Source organism: Leopardus geoffroyi, chromosome D3 (assembly GCF_018350155.1).
Source record: "Leopardus geoffroyi isolate Oge1 chromosome D3, O.geoffroyi_Oge1_pat1.0, whole genome shotgun sequence".
In the NCBI taxonomy this organism is placed as follows: Eukaryota; Metazoa; Chordata; class Mammalia; order Carnivora; family Felidae; genus Leopardus; species Leopardus geoffroyi.
Window position 1 is genome coordinate 49,986,281 of NC_059339.1, and position 22,314 is coordinate 50,008,594.

The window sequence follows — 22,314 nt, forward strand, 5'->3', positions numbered from 1 at the left end:
TCCAACTTCGGCTCAGGACATGATCTCACTGCTCCCAGGTTCAGGCCCCATGTCAGGCTCTGTGCTGACAGCTCAGAGCCTGGAGCCAGCTTCAGATTCTGTGCCTTCCTCTCTCTCTGTCCTTCCCCCGCTTGTGCTCTGTTTCTCTCTCTCTCTCTTGAAATAAACATTAAAAAAATTAAAAATAGAACTACCGTATGATCCAGTAATTCCACTACTGGGTATTTATCCAAAGAATATGCAAACATTAATTCAAGAAGATACATGCACCCCTATGTTTATAGAAACATTACTTACAATAGCCAAGTTATGGAAACAACTGAAGTGTCCATTGATAGATGAATGAATAAAGAAGATGTGATGTCACACACACACACACACACACTGGAATATTACTCAGCCACAAAAAAGATTGAAACCTTGCCATTTGCAACAGCATAGGTGGATCTAAAGAGAATATTGCTGGGGCGCCTAGGTGGCTCAGTCATTTAGGTGTCCGACTTCAGCTCAGGTCATGATGTCACTCTCCATGAGTTCAAGCCCCGTGGCGTCGGGCTCTGTGCTGACAGCTCAGAGCCTAGAGCCTGCTTCAGATTCTGTGTCTCCCCCTCTCTCTGCTCCTCCCCTGCTCATGCTCTGTCTCTCTCTGTCTCAAAAATAAAAATAAAAACATTAAAAAAAATTTAAAAAGAGTATATTGCTAAGTGAAATAAGTCAGAAAAAGACAAATACCATATGTTTCCACTCATATGTAGAATTTAAGAAACAAAACAAATAAACAAAGAAAAAAGAGGCAAACCAAAAACAGATTCTTAACTATAGAAAACAAAACTGATGGTTACCAGAGAAGAGGTTGGGGGGGATGGGTGAAATAGGTAATGGGGGTTAAGAGTACACTTATCATGATTAGCACTGAGTAATGAATAGAATTGTTGGATCACTATATTGTACACCTGAAGCTAATATAACGCTGTACGTTAACTATATTGTAATTTAAATTTTTAAAAAATTAAAAAAAAGAATAACATTATGACCAAGTAGGATTTATTACAAAAAGTTTGGTTCAATATTAGATAATCAATGGCATAATTCACTATTATTGATATGTAAATATATTTTCACCTCTGTAGATGCAGAAAATTTTTATAAAGTTCAACATGTGTACTCATAAAATCTCAAAGTAATCCACTTATATTCATATAAAGTAATCCAGTTTATATTCATATAAATATATGAAATATATTTATATCTACAGTAGGTCTTATATATAATGATGAAATATACACACCATCCTACGATTGTCAGAAACAAGAAAATGCTTATGATCATTACTGTTAATTATACAGAAAATGAGCTAAGTTTTCATATTAGAGAAAACAAACTGTCATGAATTGCAGCATGATTGTCTGTCAGGAAAATCCAAGAGAATCACCAAAAAGCAATTAGAACTAATATGGGAGTAAAATAAAACAAAAGTGAGATAAATAAATAAAAGTGGATAAATTTCCAATACAGCAGTAAAAGAATTATTCAATAAAATGCTGTGAAATGTAGGTCCCACTCATTATAGCAATTAAAATGATAAAACAGTGTAATAAAATGTTTAATGAAACTCTATGAAAGTGTATATGTGATCTGAAAATTGAGAGATTTACATAGCATTGCATGGGAGAATAGATGAAACTACTAACTTTTCACAACTTAATAAAAATTTCCAGCAAAATTTGTTATTGAATTTGATGGTTCTAAAATTTATGCACAAATGAAAATGTGGGAAAAGAATACAGAAAATTTTGAACAGAAGGGTGGTTTATTGAGTCAACGGTCTGGAGTAACGATTTAGTATGTGCAGGAATTAAATAAAAGATCAATGGAACAGAATAAATCACCTAGAAAGAAACACATACCTAGATGGTAGTTGTATATATGATGAAGGTGTTATCTCACATAACTGAGTTAAGGTTGAACGTGTTAACAAGTGGGTTTAGAAAACAGATCATGTATCTAGAAGTTTTTTAAGTTAGATTTCTTTCTTTTTTTTTTTAATTTTTAGTGTTTATTTGGGGGGAGGGGGCAGAAATAAAGGGAGACACAGAATCTAAAGCAGGCTCCAGGCTCTGCACTGTCAGCACAGAGTCTGATGTGGGGCTTGAACTCACAAACTGTGAGATCACCTGAGCTGAAGTGGGACGCTTAACCAACTGAGCCACCCAGGCACCCCAAAAAGCTAGATTTCTACCTCACACAAAGTAATTTCCAGGTGACTTCAAGAGCTAAATAAATGCAAAACAACAAAACCCCCAGAAAATATAGAATAGTTAACTTTATAATTCAGAGATGGGAAGACCTCAAACATCTACAGTTGAAAATACTGAGAGAGTAAACCAGGTAAAACAAAAATTTCAGTAGGCAAAACACCATGGACAAATTGCCAAGGTTAGCAAAAGACCGGGAGAAAAATGCATGTAAGGAGTTCTTAGTAATTAATTGGAAAAGCCAAGTAATTCAACAGGGAAATAGAAACAGGCAATTCAAAGAAACACAAATGGCTAAAAAACATAAGAAAAAAGTCACCGTTATTCTGTCTCCTTAGTAATCAGGAAAGTCATAATTAGCACGAGGTATCTTTGCTGCTCATCAGTCATATTGGTAAAACGTGTAATGTCCAGGGTGCTGAGGATGGAAGTCTGCAGAGTTTTGTATAAGGTGTTGGTGGGTCTTCAGTTAGCTTACTCTTCATTAGGGCAACTTGACTGTGTCTCATTAAAATGTAAAATGCACATGTTGTATCATGGAAAACAACCCATTTCACAGAGATTTTAGCACTCTGCACGCATTTTTGGGGGAGGAGTAATGTTGCAGAAGAGATCCACGTCACTAGGAACAACCTAGTGAAACATGTTTCTGGCTGGGGCCCATAAACCACGTTCACAAATATAGTTTTCAAGGTTTTATTACATCACATGGTTACAGGCATTTCAAAGTACTTGAAACTAGTACTGTGGCCCGACTCAAAGACTACCTTGCAAAGAAAAAGAATAAGGCCTTGGCTAGATTGTCTTACATTTTGTGGTTACTATTTTGGGCTGCATGAAATCCTTTTGCCAAAGAAAGAACTGGCTGGCTTTTAGAGAGCTTCATCTACTTTCAGCTCAGTGTCCATTTGAAATAACATTAAAATATTTATAATTTTGGCTATATTTAATTCCTTTCTCTCCACATTTTCTAATCCAGCAATTCCATCTCCAAGTATGTCATTCAGAGAAATACCCCGTGCGAAGAGACATGTGGAAGAATGTTAATTGTAGCACTGTTTTTAGTAGCGAAAAATTGGAAACGACAAATTACTTACGAAATGGCTAAACTAACCATATGTGCATATTAATGAATTCTATATAGCATTCAGAAAGACTGATATATATATATCGGTATACACCTACATATGTATGTAGGTATACTAATAAGGAAACTTCTCCAAGGCACATCGCTTAAAGAAAAAGGCAAGTTAAACATGTAACATACAATCCCACTTTCATGAAAACCAAACAAAATAAAATCTTAATGGAAATGTGTGTGGAAAAATACTTATTGGAAAAGACCAGAAATTACACATCAAATAGCTAACAAAAGTTACTCCTGTAGCAAGGCAGGGCCGGGGCTTCCACTTACTGGTTTCTGTTTTGAGAAATGTTTTCACAAAGGAGATAGTCATGTATTTTAACAAAAAAGGTAAGTTTTGAAAAATGCTGTTTACATTTACTGATTGTGTAGGTACAGAATGCTTATTAGTAATGCTTGAAGTCTGTATATATTAGATGTGGTCTGTGACCATATGTCAACAATAAATAAATAATTGAGAGTGTTTGTTTACCTAAATAATGCAAATTTAAGTTCTGGGTTTGAGTTATAAAAGAATAGTTGTTTTCATTTGGATATACAGCAGCACAGTGGCACAGTCTAAGAATCCATTTTTAAAAAGACTACTCCAATTAGAAAATTTAGTAAGTTTCATTACGGAAATTCCCAGAGGCAATCTCTGGCATTTAGTGATTAGAAAAGTAACAAGAAAGTATTACTTACAGAGTCAATCAATAGAAAAGTGAATTTCCGTAATATAAAATAATCCTCATGTGAAGCAAAAAGACATGGAGTTAATTAGAGGAGGTGTGTTGTATAAATGTTTTCCGAACTGGACAGTATAAGAACATATGGTGGGCGGGGAGCCCGGGTGGCTCAGTTGGCGGAGCTGTTGAACTTCAGCTCCGGTCACGATCTTGAGGTTTGTGAGTTCCAGCCCCGCATCGGCCTTGTGGCTGTAAGTGGGAGCCCGTTTCTGCTCGTCTGTCCCCCTTTCTCTCTGCCCCTCCTCTGCTTATGCTCTCTCTCTCAAAAATAAATAAAACATTAAAAAGAAAGAAAATATGGTGTGATAATCATCACGAAGAAAACAGAAAATACAGTGAGACTTTCTTCATGTCTCTTAAAACTCACTTACGAGTCATAGTAAGATACATCAATGATTTCGCAAAGTTTAGTAGGATCATTTCTCCTTTTTGTTCTCCGTGACCATCTATACAGCGCTAATACTGTTCTGTATACTTAAAATTTGCTGAGAGAGTAGATCTTCTGTGTTCTCGTACACATACAAAGGTAACTATGTGAGGTGATAAATATGTTAATTAACTTGACGGTGGAAATCATTTCGTAATCTATACAGATGGCAAATCATCGTGTTGTGTATCTTAAATACATACAATTTTATTTATCAATCATATCTCAATGAAGCCAGAAAAAAATGGTCAAGTCATGGAACGGAAGTACCAGAGAGTATATATACTGCACGGGGTACAGAAAATGGCTTCAATGAACTGCCTGAGATGCCAGGTGTCCAGTGCGGTTTTCAGGGCCAGTCCTGTAACTTTTTACCAAGGTTTTCCTTATGCTGGTGCTCTAATGAAAAAGGCCCTTTAGAGTCAGTGTAATCATAAGCTGGAGCGGAAAGGAATTAAAGTACAAGTGATACTAAGAATTACACAAAGTTCACTGAAGTGATCTGTATACCATCATCGCACAGTCTCCTCCCGCGTCTCTTGATGTTTTTCTCCTGTGACGGGGAACATCCGTGGCGATTCTCTCTGTTGCTCGCTGGACAAGGCCGCCAGGCTAAGGGGGGGTTCAGTGGTGAACAGCGCGAGAACAGATACATACTTTTGTAGTGCTGTTCTATCAACGAAACTCCGATACTTGGGGTTTTTGCAACATTTAAAGCAGCTCAGGTAGAAAAGAAAAAGTTCAAACCAGTCACCAGATCCAAAATTAGCATTTTATTCAGAACGCTGGGGTCAGAGGTGTGTCATTTATATTCTGGTACACAATACAGAGGCAAAGCTGCTGTCAGAAGTCTCTCCAGTTTAAAAGCTTGGTTTTTTTTTTTTTCATTTTTTTTTTTAAAAACACACACTTAGTAGTGCCTCCAGTGTCAGGCCACCCCTTTCTTTTCTTTTCTTTCCTTTTTTTTTTTTTTTTTGGTACAAATTATGTAAAACATTTGTGCTAAGAACTTTTCTCCCTCCCCGAACAAAAAAGAAAATAAAAAATAAAAAAAAAATTAAAAAATTAAAAATTGAGTATTCTAACTACAGCTCAACAGTTGAATCAAATGTCACTTTGTCTTGTAAATACTTTATCCATAACGAAAGATATAAACATGCAAAAAACCTGAATCCATAGTCCAAATAATACATACACATGTTCTGAAGTTTCTGTACTTCTCCATAGACTATGCCAATAAAACATTATGTACACATACCATTTTTACAGTGAAGTGGAAAAAATACAGTAAATAAAAAAAGTGTACATGGATTAAGACCAAAATGTATCTAACATTCTAGTTTATGAAAAAATTCAATTTTGCTACAAATTGGTGATATGAAAACTCCCTTTATTTGCAACCAGCTGCGTAAGTTTTAAGATTTTAGTGAAAAAAAAATCTAAAGTCTAAAACTAGAAGTAATGTACATCTTCCAATCTCATGGTCTCATCCCCCAAGATAATAAAATCGCTCCATGAGTTTTTGTTTTGTGTTTGTTTAATTCTGTGTTTTAATAAAAGCAAATGCAATGTAACAAAAGCGTATTGAAGCATATCATGGTTTAACTTACTGCTCCCACCACAAAATATTTTGTCTTTTACTTATCGTTTCAGAAATCAGTACCATTAAAGCCTTAAACATAAAACTAATTCCAATCTGAAAAAGGTACAAAAAGGCACATAAAATCCCAGTGCTTCTGTACTGTAAAATTCAAGTGTAACTGAGCTCAGTGTTTTTCCAAACAGTATTGGATCACTGATATTCCCTCTGAGCCCAAATTGGTTTGCAGCCTATGCCAAAGCCTCCAGCAAGCACTGTGCTAGTAGACTACAAAGTTAAAGCCTAGCTTCTGAATGCTTTTTGGGAATATCAGTTGAAATTGTTTGTACTTGTCCAAAAACCAAGTTCACCCTGAAGTTCAGTCATCACCTCCACCGTACATGTCAGCAAGTTTCTTGAAGCGTGGCCCCCAGTCGTTCAGGTAGTCATAGTCCTGCTCGCCACCACTACTTGAGGAATTAAGAGAGCTCAAGGACCCAGCGGTGGAGCCGCTGCCTTCATAGTCAAAGACTAAGAGGGAGTCGTATGGCGGAGCGGTGGGATCATTGTCAGCAGCTTTAAGGCCCTACGATTTGGAAAGACAAAGAAAGAATGCAGAGAGGGTTACGATGTGCAAACCCCAAGCAGATCCTAGGGGTCCCATGGAATCAAACACTTGTTTGTAAGTTTCCACCTGCAGACCACAACATTTGCTACCTACAGAAATTGGGGTTATCACCACGTTTGGAAGTTAGACAGAAATACATCTTCCTCTGCAGGAAAGACCCCTAGGACGTCTAGCTCAGTGAGGCCAAGACGTACAATGGAAGGGGAGTTAATTGGAGAATGTGTTTGGCAGGAGGCAGAAATGAATGGCCAACTGCTAGAGGTTGAGAAGGATCTCAGATGAAGTCTGGTAATGCAATTGGATAACCGTGCATTGAGTAATTACTGCTGGTATAAGTTATATGAAATAACACACAGGGCTATGAAATCATGTCATACGTGAACCCTAAGAGTCAGAGTCAAAGGATTCTGACAGTGAACATGTTGAACAGGTTGTAAATGCAACGCAAAGAGACAGATACACAAATGAATGCCATATGGCCCCTGCCCTCTACAAGCTTGTAATCTTGCATAACGGGCATTACTATTGTGTGAAATAAATGATAAATAAGTAATAAAGCTACAGAGTCGAGGCAAAAAATCATTAGAATGCCAAAAAAAAAAAAAAAGAAAAAAAATCAGGACTAGCACTGAGAGCTAGGATTTCAAAGAGGAAGTGGCGTATTTGACCTAGGTCTGGAAGGAAAAATGAAGGGAAATCAAAGGAAAATGAAAAAAAAGAAAAAAGGATAACTGGCCAGACATGATTATAATATAAGGAAAGATACTCATTAAATCATTTATGTTCATAATGAAACACAAAATGTGACATTAATTGACATTAATCATTAAACTATGATCAGGTATTATTTTTTAAGAATAGAGTGACTTCTAGCTCCCATAAGCTTCAGAAAAGTCATGTTCCAGTGTCTATATACAGTGTAAATATTGGCAGGGGGAAATTTTGCAAATCTAAATTAAAGATTATTTAAAAACCATAAGAGCCAATGAAATTATTATCTAAAAACTTAACTCTTGCTTTTTAATCTAGAATTCATGTACCTGTAGCCAATTCATAATTATGCCCTACAAAACCTTTAAGGTTTAATACTTAAAATGGCATTTTCTCTAAATTTTCCCCAGTTCCATTCTAGTGCCCTGAGATACACCAGCATCAGTTCCAAACAATCTTTCTCCTTTCCTACAACTCTGCTTTTTATTTATTTTTTATTTTTTATTAAAAAAAAATTTTTTTTTCAACGTTTATTTATTTTTGGGACAGAGAGAGACAGAGCAGGAACGGGGGAGGGGCAGAGAGAGAGGGAGACATAGAATCGGAAACAGGCTCCAGGCTCTGAGCCATCAGCCCAGAGTCTGACGCGGGGCTCGAACGCGCGGACCGCGAGATCGTGACCTGGCTGAAGTCAGACGCTAAACCGACTCCGCCACCCAGGAGCCCCCAACTCTGCTTTTTAAACGCTGGTGGGCTGTGGCCTCACTTACTGTCCTGTCGATCAATCCTTCCGATCCACATGTATTTTACGAGTACGTACATGCGGGACCTTTTAATAGCTACGTGATCATCTGTTTATTCTTCCAAGTTTACAGAGGAGGAAGAGAACAAAAGAACATGAAAATTAAGGTCAGAATCAGTATGTAGAGTGGTTAGTGGTTAACACGTCAGACCTCTTAACCACTATCCCCTGGGTTGCCAGCTCAGCGCTACACAGTATTAGCTGAGGGATTTCGGCTAAGTTCTCCAGGCTTCATTTCCTCATCTGCAGGTGTAATAACAACAGTAAGATTATTATGGAGACTAAACAGAATAAAGGCACCCAAGGGCTCATCACAGTGTCTGGTGCCTGTTGGCACTCAATGAATATTAGTCTAAAAAAATCCACTTTTAGGTTCAGTGAAAAATTTCTTGCTTTGTGACTTGAAAGAAGAAAAATAAATGTGAAGACATGGTATTTTGAGAAACAAATGGCAGCTGCCAGACTTCCATCGAAAGCAGGAGAGAAACTGGGGCGCCTGGGTGGCTCAGTTGGTTAGGCATCCTACTTCGGCTCAAGTCATGATCTCGCAGTTCAAGAGTTTGAGCCCTGTGTTGGGCTCTGTGCTGACAGCTTGGAGTCTGGAGCCTGCTTTGGATTCTGTGTCTCCCTCTCTCTCTGCCCCTCCTCCACTCACACTCTGTATCTCTCTCTCTCTCTCTCTCAAAAAAAAAAAAAAAAAAAATAAATAAATATTAAAAAAAATTAAAAGGAAAAAAAAGAGAAAAGTACACACTACCAGTTTTCCCATCCCAAGTCTCTCTTACCAACCATTGTAACCATTTTAATGAAACACCATTTTCCCTCATGTCTGGTTATACTACATATAACCCAGAAAAGCCAGTGTAAAATAAAATAAAGCACATCTTCAGCAAACTACTTCAATGTATAAAACACAAGTAATTTTAGAAAGGATTTTATTTACCATATTTATAGAATAAACTACAAGGCAATTTTTGCTAAGACTGAAAATCACAAACTACAATTTCTCAAAAGTCAGAATTCCTTTCTGTGGTAGACCGTATTACTGTCCTCAATGATTTACTATCCTGTCTTTGTAGGTGGATCACATGCCCACACTACCACAAGTGCCTCTCTGGAGCCAGAGTTCACTTCCCAAACCCATTGTCAGGCTTGGCTATGAGCTGGGTTTGGCCAGTACAACGTAAGCAGTGGTGTAGAGAAGACACCTCAAGCCTTTTCCATCTAATGCGTTTCTATCAGTTCCTTCTTGCCCCCTCTCCCAGGAGAATGGTCTGCCCCAACTCGGAGTTTTCCTTCTGCCTGGATCCTGAAACACAGAAGACATGAAGACATTGCCTGCCCACAGTTAACCCAGAATTTCGGCAAGAAGTAAACCTTTGTTATTGTAAACAGATGATACTTTGGAGTTGTTAATTACTGCAGCCTTAGTTGATAAAAGCCAAACAATGCACCTTTGTTCATTTTGTTTATATTTATGTATTCAATTCAAGATGTATTTATAGTATGTATATTAAACGTATTCTGCTTAGTGGTGGGGACACAGCTATTAATAAGCTACATCCAACGCCTGTCCTCACGGAGTTTATATTCAATTATTAGCATGCACCCCTTTTCCTTTTCCCTACAAAATCCAGCAACTGCAAATTTAAGCAAGAGATGATTCTTTTAGTCCAGCGTGGTCTAGGTTGGGTCCACACGAGAACTGGACCCAAGAAAGATCTGGGAAGAAATCAAGAAGACAAAGAACATCCTGATAAGGAGAATAAGTTTCCGAAGACAAATACAGGTATCCCCCGCTATCCGAAAGTAAGAACATTCTGATGAAACCTTCCGAAAGGAAGGAGGAATGGAGGAAAGCAAGGAGGCAATTACTATTCATTCTTATAGGAAATTTCTTGAGTATTCCCAGACTCCAAAAATAATGCCTCTGAGGCTTTTCTGATACCTCAGGACACATGTTGCTAACGGATGCACAAAATAAATGGAGATGAAGCAGAGATGTTCACAGACACAGTTCAAAGCTTTGCAGTTGGATGCTGAGATGCTGAGTGTAGTTCTGGGGAAGGAGCCTGGCGGGCTGCTCTCTCTCCTGGGGTGCACATGTCTCTATAACGGCTTCCCATACAACAGAAGCTATACACTGCTTGTTGCTTTTCACCTTTTTTCATAAAAGCAAACCCCTCTTTGGATTTCTTTCGGTTAGTGAAAACAAGTACTGATATAGGTCTTCCATAGAAGTGAAGTGGTAGAACGTGAACTTTTGAAAAGCAGGCCATATCTGTATTAAGTTTTCATTATGACCTTGAGTAAAACTGCTTTGTAAGACAGAGAACAGAGACAATGACCAAGGTCACCATGTTCAGGTCATCTGTTTTATCACAATTCAAAATTTAAATAGAAATACATGCAGAGCCCTGCCCAATCTTTATGGTGTCAGCTCCAAACTGGAAATATGAAAAGGTTAAGACTAAAATTAGTTCTAAAGAGTCAATGGCAGGGTGTCGAGTGTGACGGGATTCAGTGGAGAGGAAAGCAATGGCCTGTATTTACCACGACTTAGGGACAAACGTGGGAAGCTGTCTGGTATTCACTGGTGTGGAAAAGGACCTGAGACCTTTCACTGTATTCCTAAACCATCTAATTCAACTCCTTAAAATAAGTATAATACTGCTGATAATCTAGACCCCTATTCACTACTGATATTCTAAAGTATATTCGTTTCTTGTAAATTGTTTTTATCTCTTGCTTTGGTTTTTAGAACATCCTGGTCATTTCTGAATCTGTTTCCTTCCTCTCTCCCTCCTTCCCTCCCTCCCTCCTTTCCTTCCTTCCTACCTTCTTTCCTTCCTTCCTTCCTTCCTTCCTTCCTTCCTTCCTTCCTAAGTTAAGGCCATGCAATCCATTAGAAATCACTATGCTATGCCAGAACATTGCACAGTCTCAGGTTTTAATAATTACAAAAGGGCAAAAAAAAATCACTCAACTTTTCAAGAATTCTTAGGCAAGCCATCTTTCTAGCCTGAAGATTGAGTACCTTAAGTCCCTTCCACTTGGATAGCACTGATTTTTATCTGAGAATAAAAACTCTTGTGGATGAGGTATTATATAAATTCTGGGTACTATTTTGGTAATTCTAAAAAGATCACAGTCAAGTTCTGAGAGACTGAAAATGACAGACATGCAACCAGAGAGAATGTACGGAAGAAATCCGGTGGGCCACGTACCCATCGGGTCTTCCCTTATGGGGTTCCTTTTTTCTTAGGTGTAGACACTGTTTCACACGATGTGTAACGTGCTGTTGTCAAATCCACAAATGAACTGCATGTGTTTCTCTTTCTCCGCCTACGTCTGACTAAATCTAGAAGAGCATGTGCCTTTTTTGCCTTTCCTGGAGAGGCAGATCTTGAACTCTGGATAAATCTGAACTATTTTCTATAGTTTGAGGTGTCTCTGTAAAATGAAAAAGCCTGTGTCTCTGGCTGAATTCTTGCTGAGCTTGTATTTATAGACTTCTGATCCTATGCTTTATGGATGGAGATATGCTTTTACAGGAGCTATAAAAACCCACATTCTTCAGTGCGGGAACGCATGAGGGATCTGAGAGGAAAGAGGTCCTGTTGATTCCCTTACATTCCGTCTTCTGTTCTCTCAATGCCCCTGCCTTAGTTCAGGTCCTCTTTATATCCTGCCTGGACCATAGCAAAAGCCTCTCGAACTGGTCTCCCAGTCCCCCAGTACTATTCCTACTTCTTTTCTACAAACTACGCCTGGTTCCTCTTTCAGACATTATTTGAAGTTGCTCCCCCAAGTAAAACTGATTGCTATCACCTATTGCAGTGTTTCCCAAATAAGGGAGAAGTTTCCCGGGTGGGGCGGGGGGTATGCAAGATAATTTTTAATTGGCGCATGAGCACTTTAAAACAATTACCTTTATTAAACAAATAAATTAAAAATTGATTAGAAGTTTAAGTAAATAATAGAAGAGGTATGTGGACCTGGAAAAACCTAGAAGGCATTATTACTCAAATGCCTGTTGTTTGGGTAACCTACAGGATAGAGTTAAAACTCTTTAGCAGAGCAGTCAGTGAACTTGGACTGTTCATGTACCTTTTCTGTCTCAGCTATTCTTGGCTTCAGCAACCACAACTAAATTATTCACCAAAAGCCCCTCCAAACCTAAAAATGTGATGTTTTTGTGTACCTCTATGTTATATGCATATTCATTTCCTGCTGGCTGAAACGTGATTTCCTTTGGCTGAAACTTCTTGACTCAAAATTTTTCATTTGAAATATCCATCCATCCATCCATCCATCCTTTAAAGCCCATTAAAAATGTTACTTCTGCTACATGGATTTTTCCCTCAATCATGACTGAGAGTCATTTCTATGATCCCTTTTAATTTTATTGCCATGTTTTGGTTACACTAGATTGTGACATCCTTTTCTGCCAACGATGTTTATATTCATTTCATATCCTGCTATTCAACACAGTCCCTGACATCCAGCAGGTATACTAGAAGGTAGCTTTGCACTACTGTCCTGGGCTTGGGTTTTCACCTTATCACCGTGTTCATATTTACATATACTCCTTTTAGAAGAAGCCAGGATTTAGGATGAGGGGTACCTGGGTGGCTCAGTCGGTTAAGAAACCTACTCTTTTTTTTTCTAATTTATTTTTTATTTTTTGGGAGAGAGAGAGCAAGAGCGAGCGCACACGAGTGGGGGCAGTGCAGAGAGGGAGACACAGAATCCGAAGCAGGCTCTAGGATCAGCGCTGGCAGCACAGAGCACAATGCAGGGCTTGTGAGATCACGACCCGAGCCAAAGTCTGATGCTTAACGAACTGGGCTACCCAGGCGCCCCAGGGGGACTGACTCTTGATTTCGCTCAGGTCACGATCTCATGGTTCCTGGGATCCAGCCCCGCATCAGGGTCCGAGCTTGGGATGATCTTTCCCTCTCTCTCTTTCCTCCCCTGCTCATGCACTGTTTCTCTCTTCCAAAATAAATATATAAAACTGAATAAAAAAAGAAGAAACTAGGATTTAGGCTTAAAATATATGTGGACATAAAAGTATACCAGGTTCACATTACAGTGGAATTCTGTGACTTTAATACCAACATTACTATGTCCCTTTCTGAGAATTTCATTTTACTTGAAGCCAATTTTTTGGAAGGAGAGGATTTTTTTAAATTTATACCTAGAAAACAGTAGAAAAGTGTTCTTCTTGCAAAGTAACTTGTAATAATAACTAATATAATGTGGACTATCTCATTTAGTCCTTATAGAAATCTTAACAGAGGATTTTATTATTATCCTCATGTTATGTATACATATGAAAACTGGAAATCCAAGGGGTAAAATCCAAGGATTTCAAAGATAACAGAGCTGCTAGGTGTGGTAGCTGGATATGAACTCAAAGATAAGTGGGGCGCCTGGGTGGCGCAGTCGGTTAAGCGTCCGACTTCAGCCAGGTCACGATCTCGCGGTCCGTGAGTTCGAGCCCCGCGTCGGGCTCTGGGCTGATGGCTCAGAGCCTGGAGCTTGTTTCCGATTCTGTGTCTCCCTCTCTCTCTGCCCCTCCCCCGTCCATGCTCTGTCTCTCTCTCTCCCAAAAATAAATAAACGTTGAAAAAAAAAAAAAAAAGATAAGAGTGTACAGAGATATTCTGAAGAGGACAAATAAATTTAAGAGGAGACAAAAAGTAAAAGTTCTAAACTTTAGTAGTTTCTTGCAAGTTATTTTTGAAGCACTTTTCATAAGTTTTTAAATACCAATCAAAAGTTGGTCTTTTAACAGAAATATGCCCTTGGTTTTTATATTTCTGAGATAAAGAAATATATAGGATTAGTAAAGTTATTAGAGGTATGCTAACATCTACTGTCAGGCTGAGATTAAATGAATTTGTTTCATCTTTTCACCCTCTGAAGGTCATATTTAAAACCTCAAAATAGAATGAAATTCTGTAGCTGAAATTCAAAAATGTGTGATTTGTTTTATTCTACCTACCAGACAGTAAATACATTACATTTTTTTATATTCAAGGCAACATTCATTGGTTATTTAAATAAACAAACTAGAAAATGTTCTCATGAGCTTATTTATTCCTTTCATTATAAAAACACTCTATAATTGCACTATACTATTCTTCCTTTGGAACATTCAGTACTGTGCTAAATCGAATAAGATCTGGGGATAAAGAAATCTGTTTGCATTTTATATGTGTTTATAAAATACGCTTGAATTTTTTCTAGGTGCCTTTAACTGTTTTAAATTTATTTTTATCTGTCCAGTTATAGAAAGATATTGAATGAGACTTAATGGGTGTCTTGGAAGAATCTATAAGGTGTATTTGTATGTTATGACTTAGGCCATTTGACAGTTTCATCCCCATGAATTTCCCCACAGACCTGATCATCTCTTCCCCACACCCCTGTTTTAGTTGTTTTCTGTAACACCTTCACCTCCATAGACTCCCTTCCTATGTCCAAATGTAGGGCCTTTTTCGGTGTAAATGTTTGGTTCTCCATCTTGTCCGCATTTCTCTATCTTACGATCGCATTCATTGTCATGAATCCTGTGGTCATTTGGAGAGACATTTCCAAATGTGATTCTTTTGCCCATTCATGTACTTGCCAAAGCAGTGTGCCTTACACCACCCCTCAGGGATGAGCACCTCTTCCCCTGGAGGCAGAACGGAACCTTGAATGAGGGGTTATGAAAGAAGGTGAGTCCTGGATATGGTGGGATGCCACTGGACGGTGCCTGTCCCAACTATGTGCTTGACCCTTCTTGGCTTGGTAAAGACTTAGTGGAGGAACTAATATCTAGAAAAGGGAAGGGAATTCCAGGCAGAGAGCACAGCAGGGGAACATGTACTGACATGGAATTAAAGCTGAGCCTAGAAGCTACAAGTAGAGTCCCTGGCCCCGGCCTGTAAGATGCAGGGGGAGGGGGCTGAGATGAAACTGTGAAGCCAAGTAAGGATTACACCCAGTGGGCCTCCCATGTCTAGCAAAGGAAGGCTTCAGATAGTGGAATGTTTGCCTGGTATAAAGATCATGCTTTCAGCAAAGTAGGGAGTAAACACGAAGAGAATCTAGGTCTAATTTATTGTCTTTCCACATATGACTAGTGCAGATATGTACACACAGTAGGCATTCAATAGTTATTTGCTGAATGAATGGTCCTAAACCAAGCTCAAGATCATTTCAGAATGAGGCATTTTTAGCAAATGCAGACAATCCTCAGATTATGAACTGACTGCATTCTAGAAGTTAATTTGCAAGTCAGTCGTTTGGCACCAAGTTTTCTGTATAAGTACTGAAACATGTTCATTATGGTCCTGAGCTGCTTTTTAGGCTGTGTACTTTTTAGGCTAGGCACTGTTCTGGGAAAAGGAATTCCAAATGAAATTCTGACTGTAGCTCTTTCTACCGTGGCATTTGAAGGGCTGGGTAACTGAATCTAGTGAATCAACTAGATATACTTCCTTACCTCCTGAAGAAAATGCAGTCCCTGTAAAAATGATGAATGAACACACACGTAGACACAAACACATAGACACAAACCCCAAGCCTACACTAAAACACAACTTAGAATAACCAGTATCCTCATTTCCTGAATTTAGTCAGCTCCAGCGGAGTGAAAGGCCCCAGACCTGGGACCCAACGAATCCCAATCAACTGCACGTCGGGCAGTGCTCAGAGCCTTACACCACGTGCCACAGCACTTGGATTCCTTAAAACAACAAAATCTAGGAGCTGGGCCACACACCAGATGCTTAGGTTATGCAAAGATGAACAAGAAATAGTCTTCATCCTGGAGAGAAGGCACGTGTTCACATGGGAGAGAGAAGCATTGACAGTTATACCTCAGTGGCCAGGGCGACAATGGAGGAAGGGTCTTGTTAACCCTTCCCGGAGGTATCAAAGAAGGCCTCCCAGAGAAGGGGATGGTTGAGGTGAATCTGAAGGCTAAGTGGGTGTTTCCCTGATGGTTGAGAAAGTAAGGGCTTTGCAGAAGTTACATTATACATAGTCAAAGCTGGGATGCTTTTGAGGAACTGCAAACAGTTCAGTGGGTCTGTAGCCCTGGAAGGAACTGTCATGGGGGAAGAGGGCAGGAGTCAGATTAGGAAAACAGTCTTATAAATGATGTTTAGTGCTTGAACTTTATCACTGAGAAAAGAACAGTGTTATGGACGGCATGGAGTCCCACGGAATACTGACACTTCAGTGAAAGGCAGAAACAGTCAAGTACTTGTTGAATCACACTGAAGCTAAAATTCTTGCTTTAAAAATGTCTTGCTTTAAAAAAAGTCTGGCTTCGACATCGCCATTCAAAAGATTCACGGTATCTTGACCCAACAACCGCAGGGACAACTAAGAAATTTCTCATGACCACAAATGCTAACTCAGAAGTAAAATCATCAGGCACTCTTAAATATTCAAAAAGATCTAGTCATAAATATAAATTCCCGCAAACCCTCTGGCCAGGTCTCTACATAAATAAACTGGAAAAGTCAGGGCATAGTTTTGTAGATAAAGGAGTTATTATTGGCACTCTGTTGTTTTGCCTTCCATCTGCTTTTAAGCCATGATGAAAGCAAATTAACCTATTACCTGTTTAACAGAAGCGAAAGCATTTGTTCAGAAAGCAGCATGTATTTCAGGAATAGACAGCAATGAATAGTTGTAAAGGGAAGGTAAATAATCTTGTTTCAAAACTTTTTTTTACAAACTACAACTGCATCTAAAAAAACTGAAGTGGATATATATATATATCATATATATATATATATATATATGACTACAAGGAAGCACAGGACATATGAGTCTTATCAGCACACGACTGAAGGCGACAGATGACAGATGTGTTTCACTTTGTAATGCACGGACACCTATTCTGATCTTGGAAATACTGAGCTGCAGGACATGGCCAGAGACTGTCTGAGTCTGCCCTCTATTCACACTCGACATCAATATGTATTGCTCTCTTACACTAAAAATTCAAAAGGAGAATTGCAGTAAAACTACAGACATGATCAAAAGCAGCAGCACAGATCATTTTACTTCCAAACTTAAGTATTAACTGTAACAGAACTCTTGGTCAGTAATGAAATAAAAGAATGCCATAATAATTTTGACGGTGGAAATCATATCTGTTATATTCAACAGAGAATTAGCTGCCTCTTTCAGAAGCTCTTAAAACTCCTCAACTAGACAAGTATTTAAATCACTTACATAGTATTTAATTTAGCTCCTCTTCCTACTAATCTCATTTGATGGAACTCTCTAGTCATTGGGTAGGCACTGGATTCTCAACGTTTGTGGGATTCAGAGGGTACGATGTCAGGAAGATGAAAGTGAACTATTATTACATTCATCAGTGCTGATAAATGAAATTAGAATACACTAGAATATTGTTAGTCTATTTATTACTTGTAATCTAGGGGAAAAAAACCTTTTGGAGATAGTGTGATGGATACTGACAATATATACGGATGTCATTTACAAATACAGAATATCAATTGGTAGATCGGTTTTTGGCCCACCAAAGCAATTAAATCTGTTCTGTTGCTGAAGCCACATTTGCTTTAACTCAAAGATAAGCTTGAAAAAATCAAGTGTGTTTTAACGAACTACAAAGCTGTATTCTAAGCAATGTGTGGTCTACGTATGGCTGACAATTAGCATAAAATAAACATCCTTATAAAGAAAGTGAGCCGTCTGTGCACCTCATTAATGAAGTCCCCGATGTCCCCAGGGTGCGGGGCTGCAGATCGGACTGGGTACTGGGGCTCGGCATGGATGGGTCTCTCGTCCAGTCGTCGGATTCCTACAGGCTTAATGGCATCAGGTTCCACGGTATCAGGCTGCTGCAGCTGGCTCAAGTCGTAATCCTGCAAAAGACAAAATCAAAAACCCATGGTAGATGGGCATAAAGATGGAAAATTACAACCTTTGTTTTTAAACACATACCCAGAATGCATAGAAATGAGTGAAATTTAACATAATGGAAAAGTTGCCACCATGAGTTTTTCATGTTATGATTAAATATTTCTTTCACACAGCTCTTTCTTCTGTGCTTTTCATTTCTGCAGTCTGTGCTCCATCTGCTTTCCTATGCTTCTCATCAGTTTCCAATGGAAAACAGCAGTGAGACGAGGCTCCACTATAAAACGAGGAAAAACTGTCTAGAAGATAGAGTTGTACCACAGAAGCAAAGGTACGAACTTAAGGTGGGTGGGGCTCGGGGCTCAGGGCATCCTAACTTACAGCACTTAGCATGTTAGGTATCTCAAGTTGAAGGAATTCAAAAGCCCAACAGCAAGAGTTGCAAGGTCAGTCTAACTCCCCTCATCTTGCCCTTCTTCCTTGAAACAGGTCATAAAACTCCCATGTGAATGGTCCCCTTCCTGTACCAGGAGGAGGGAAGGCATTCTTATCATCAGAGACAGAGAATTTGGGGCTAAGGAATCTGTACAAACAAACCTTGTTAAACTAACCTTAATCTCCCTAGTTACTTCTTCACCATTTACTAGCCCTAGCCTAAACCCTCGGTCTCCTCAATCCTTAGAAATTTATTGTTTCTTTGTCTCAAAGTATAAAAGGTTCCCACTCTGGACACTTCTTTGGGTCTTCACGCTTTGGGAAGCTCCCATGTACATGTAACAGTTTAACAGGATATGTATGCTTTTCTCCTGTTAATCTTTGTTAGTTTAATTTTCAGACCAAATCGGGGATGGGGATGAAGACTTTTTCCACTCCTACAATATCTTTAATATTAATTGGGCAAATACTTGGTAGTTTTCAAACCCCTAAATTCTGATGATATAAAATTCTCCAATTTAATGTTGACATTTACAGAGACGGCAGACTTTCTGGGGCTCTTCATAGTTTAGGCTTCATCTTTTGGTCGAAAACCAGCTTAGAACCATTTGTAGTATCTCTATAGTGGTTTTGATTTATTCAACACTTGGATACTTACCAGGTACCAGCATTGTTGTAGACACTTGACATATGCTTGCTCATTTAATCCTCTGATCAGTACTATTTGATGTTAAGTTTTATCATCCCCATTTAAGAGTTGAGATATTGAGTCTCAAACAACCCAAGTAACTAGTCCATGGTCCCAGATGTACTAAGACTCAGAGACAGGTTCCGACTCCAAGCATGTTAGACTTACTTCAAAGTGTAGCTCTGTGACAGTCTTGTAGGACAGTGAGTCAAGTCCAAGCTACAAGGCCAGAGTTAAATAGTGACAAATTAGACAGATAAGTGTGGAGGGCAGGAATGTGAGGAATGATGAAAATAACAAAGGAGACCAAGGGAAGGAAGGTCACTGGCATTCATGTCTGCTATGTGAGTGCCCAGGCACTCACTATACCAGCTTCTTGAGAATGTGTTCTCACAGATACTTTCTAACAAACCTGTGGAGCGTGTCTCATTATCATCTTTTTAGGTGGAGAAACAGATTCAGAGAGCTTGAGTAACTCACCCAGGGTCACACATCTAGTCTGGCGATTAGGATGGGAATCAAAACCAGGCGTGTTCGACTTCACACTGTCAATCCACAGAGTAACTGACTGCTCCTTGAGGCAGTCCCATTCTGACCACCCTCTCCTAAAAATCTCCTTACCGAGAGATTCAGCTACCCTAACCGCTAAAAGCCCCTCCTCTCAGGAGTCTGCAGGGGGCTGCGGGGGTGAAGCAGGTACACATGGCAAGACAAGCCACCGTGGGATGTAAACTTGGTAAACTGCAAAGTATAAAATGCTCGGAGGAGAAAACTCGCATTAGATTTGAACCCTGAGCAATCCATGCACTAGGGAGAAAGGACCTTTCTGGGATTACTAACAGCATGAGCAAAGGCATGGGGATGCTGTTTTCTCTTGTCAGGATAGAATACCTCAGATTATCTATACAAAACTTCAGTGAAAACATCTCGATTATGCACAAATGTGCTCCACTTTAAATTTTATAGAATTTATGAGTGATTTATAGACTATCTTGAAGACGTACAATGATAAAACAGATGCAAAGGCCTTTGAAATGCTAAAATGTCATACAAAATAAAAACAGGGATTTATTTAGAGACTTCTGAATGCTTACACACCAAGAAGCATGTTTTTCTGCATGACGTTTAACTGCAGAACTACCAAGCATAAGAGAGTGACAATTCTCGAAGATTTATATAGAAAGGGAAAAACAGGGGCACTTGGGTGGCTCAACTGGTTAAGCCACTGATTTTGGCTCAGGTCATGATCTCACGGTTCATGAGATTGAGGCCTGTGTCAAGCCCTGCCGTCAGCACAGAACTTACTTGGGATTCTCTCTCTCTCTCTCTCTCTCTCTCTCTGCCCTTCTCCCACTTGCACACGCTCTTTCTCAAGATAAATAAATAAACTTAAAAAAACAGATTGTAAGCATAATGATCACAGTGAAATATTTTTACACTAAGGGTGTAAAATACTTTATGAGAAGTATGAATTACATGAAATTAAGTAACTGAATCTTATGGGTAAGGACTGTCTTCTACCTGGTGACAAACTCCTTGGTACTCCTCAGTATTTTATAGGACAGTTTTGTACAAGAATATGGAGGAATTTCCTTGGCATAACTGGAGACAAAACAGACATGTTGGTTTTTGCTCATGCTACTTCCTTCCTGGAAAGAACCTGTGCTCCCCGATTTCTTTCTTTTTTTTTTTTAAAAAAAATTTTTTTTAATGTTTATTTATTTTTGAGACAGAGAGAGACAGAGCATGAACGGGGGAGGGTCAGAGAGAGAGGGAGACACAGAATCGGAAACAGGCTCCAGGCTCTGAGCAGTCAGCACAGAGCCCGACGCGGGGCTTGAACTCACGGACCGCGAGATCATGACCTGAGCCAAAGTCGGACGCTTATCCGACTGTGCCACCCAGGCGCCCCGTGTGCTCCCTGATTTCTTATACAGCTTCTGCTATACCCAAATGTTACAAAGATGAATGCATTTTGACAGGCCAGCAGTGTTGTAAAATTTTTTCTAATAAATTGCCAACATTTAGACATAGGGATAGTTCACCTGAAAATGGAACGATCTGGCAAAACAGAGGTTAAATTCTGATGTCATTTGTTAAAGCTGATTGCAGCTGTCTCCTCTGGACAAGGACAGCATCTCTGCCTGGACTGCTTCCTTTATTAGGGATACATATAACAGCATATTGATTGACAAGTTTTTATCTTTCTTTTGATAGCTTTTTTCTACCATCTTAAGAATCAGAGAGCAGGAACAGTCTTAAAAGGTCTGTGGTCCTGTTTGGTCCTTCTCACCATCAAAATGGCAAACCCACAGGAAATGCTCATTAAAAAATGTGTTGAATGGGGTGCCTGGGTGGCTCAGTCGGTTAAGCGGCTGACTTCGGCTCAGGTCACGATCTTGCGGTCCGTGAGTTCGAGCCCCGTATCGGGCTCTGTACTGACAGCTCAGAGCCTGGAGCCTGTTTCAGATTCTGTGTCTCCCTCTCTCTGACCCTCCCCCGTTCGTGCTCTGTCTCTCTCTGTCTCAAAAATAAATAAATGTTAAAAAAAAATGTGTTGAATAAGGTTTCAGTGATGATATTCATGCCAGATGTTCAAAGGAGCAACTGATTCAAGAAACGTGCCTTGGATCACATCACACTCCATGGCAATAATTCACAATGGGGAGGGAGGGAAAGACCCCCATCCCATCAATGAGATTCACTGCCCTGATGAGTCCTCTGTAATGATGGAAACGTGTCATGTTCCTCAGCTATGCTGCTTTCGAAAAAAGGCAGGAAACCACTGATTTACAGGAAGCTAGAAACTGGGTTAAAACGTGTGGCTTAACGTTTCTCTGAGATGGCTTCCCCTGTCTACTACAAATATGGGATATATAAAAAAATCTGATAATAGTAGGAAGTAGGCAGAAGTGTCTTCAGGTCACAGGGACGGGTTTTTCTGTCCACATCCATCTGTGTTATATGGCAGAGGTCCTGATCTGAGCGTCCAATTTTAAGCCTTTTGATAAGGGGTC

The 22,314-nt window shown here is 39.3% G+C and overlaps 1 protein-coding gene across 1 annotated transcript in view; it reads right to left on the reverse strand.

Moving 5' to 3' along the window:
* Positions 1 to 5,309: 5,309 nt before the first annotated feature.
* CDH2 (cadherin 2) overlaps positions 5,310 to 22,314 on the reverse strand; it is a 216,087-nt gene continuing 199,082 nt past the window's right edge. The window contains exons 15-16 of the mRNA XM_045458563.1: positions 18,015 to 18,179; positions 5,310 to 6,716 (exon numbers count right to left, since the gene is read on the reverse strand). Coding sequence (XP_045314519.1) covers positions 6,510 to 6,716; positions 18,015 to 18,179 — 372 coding nt within the window. The 3' untranslated portion in view covers positions 5,310 to 6,509. The remainder of the gene's footprint in view (positions 6,717 to 18,014; positions 18,180 to 22,314) is intronic.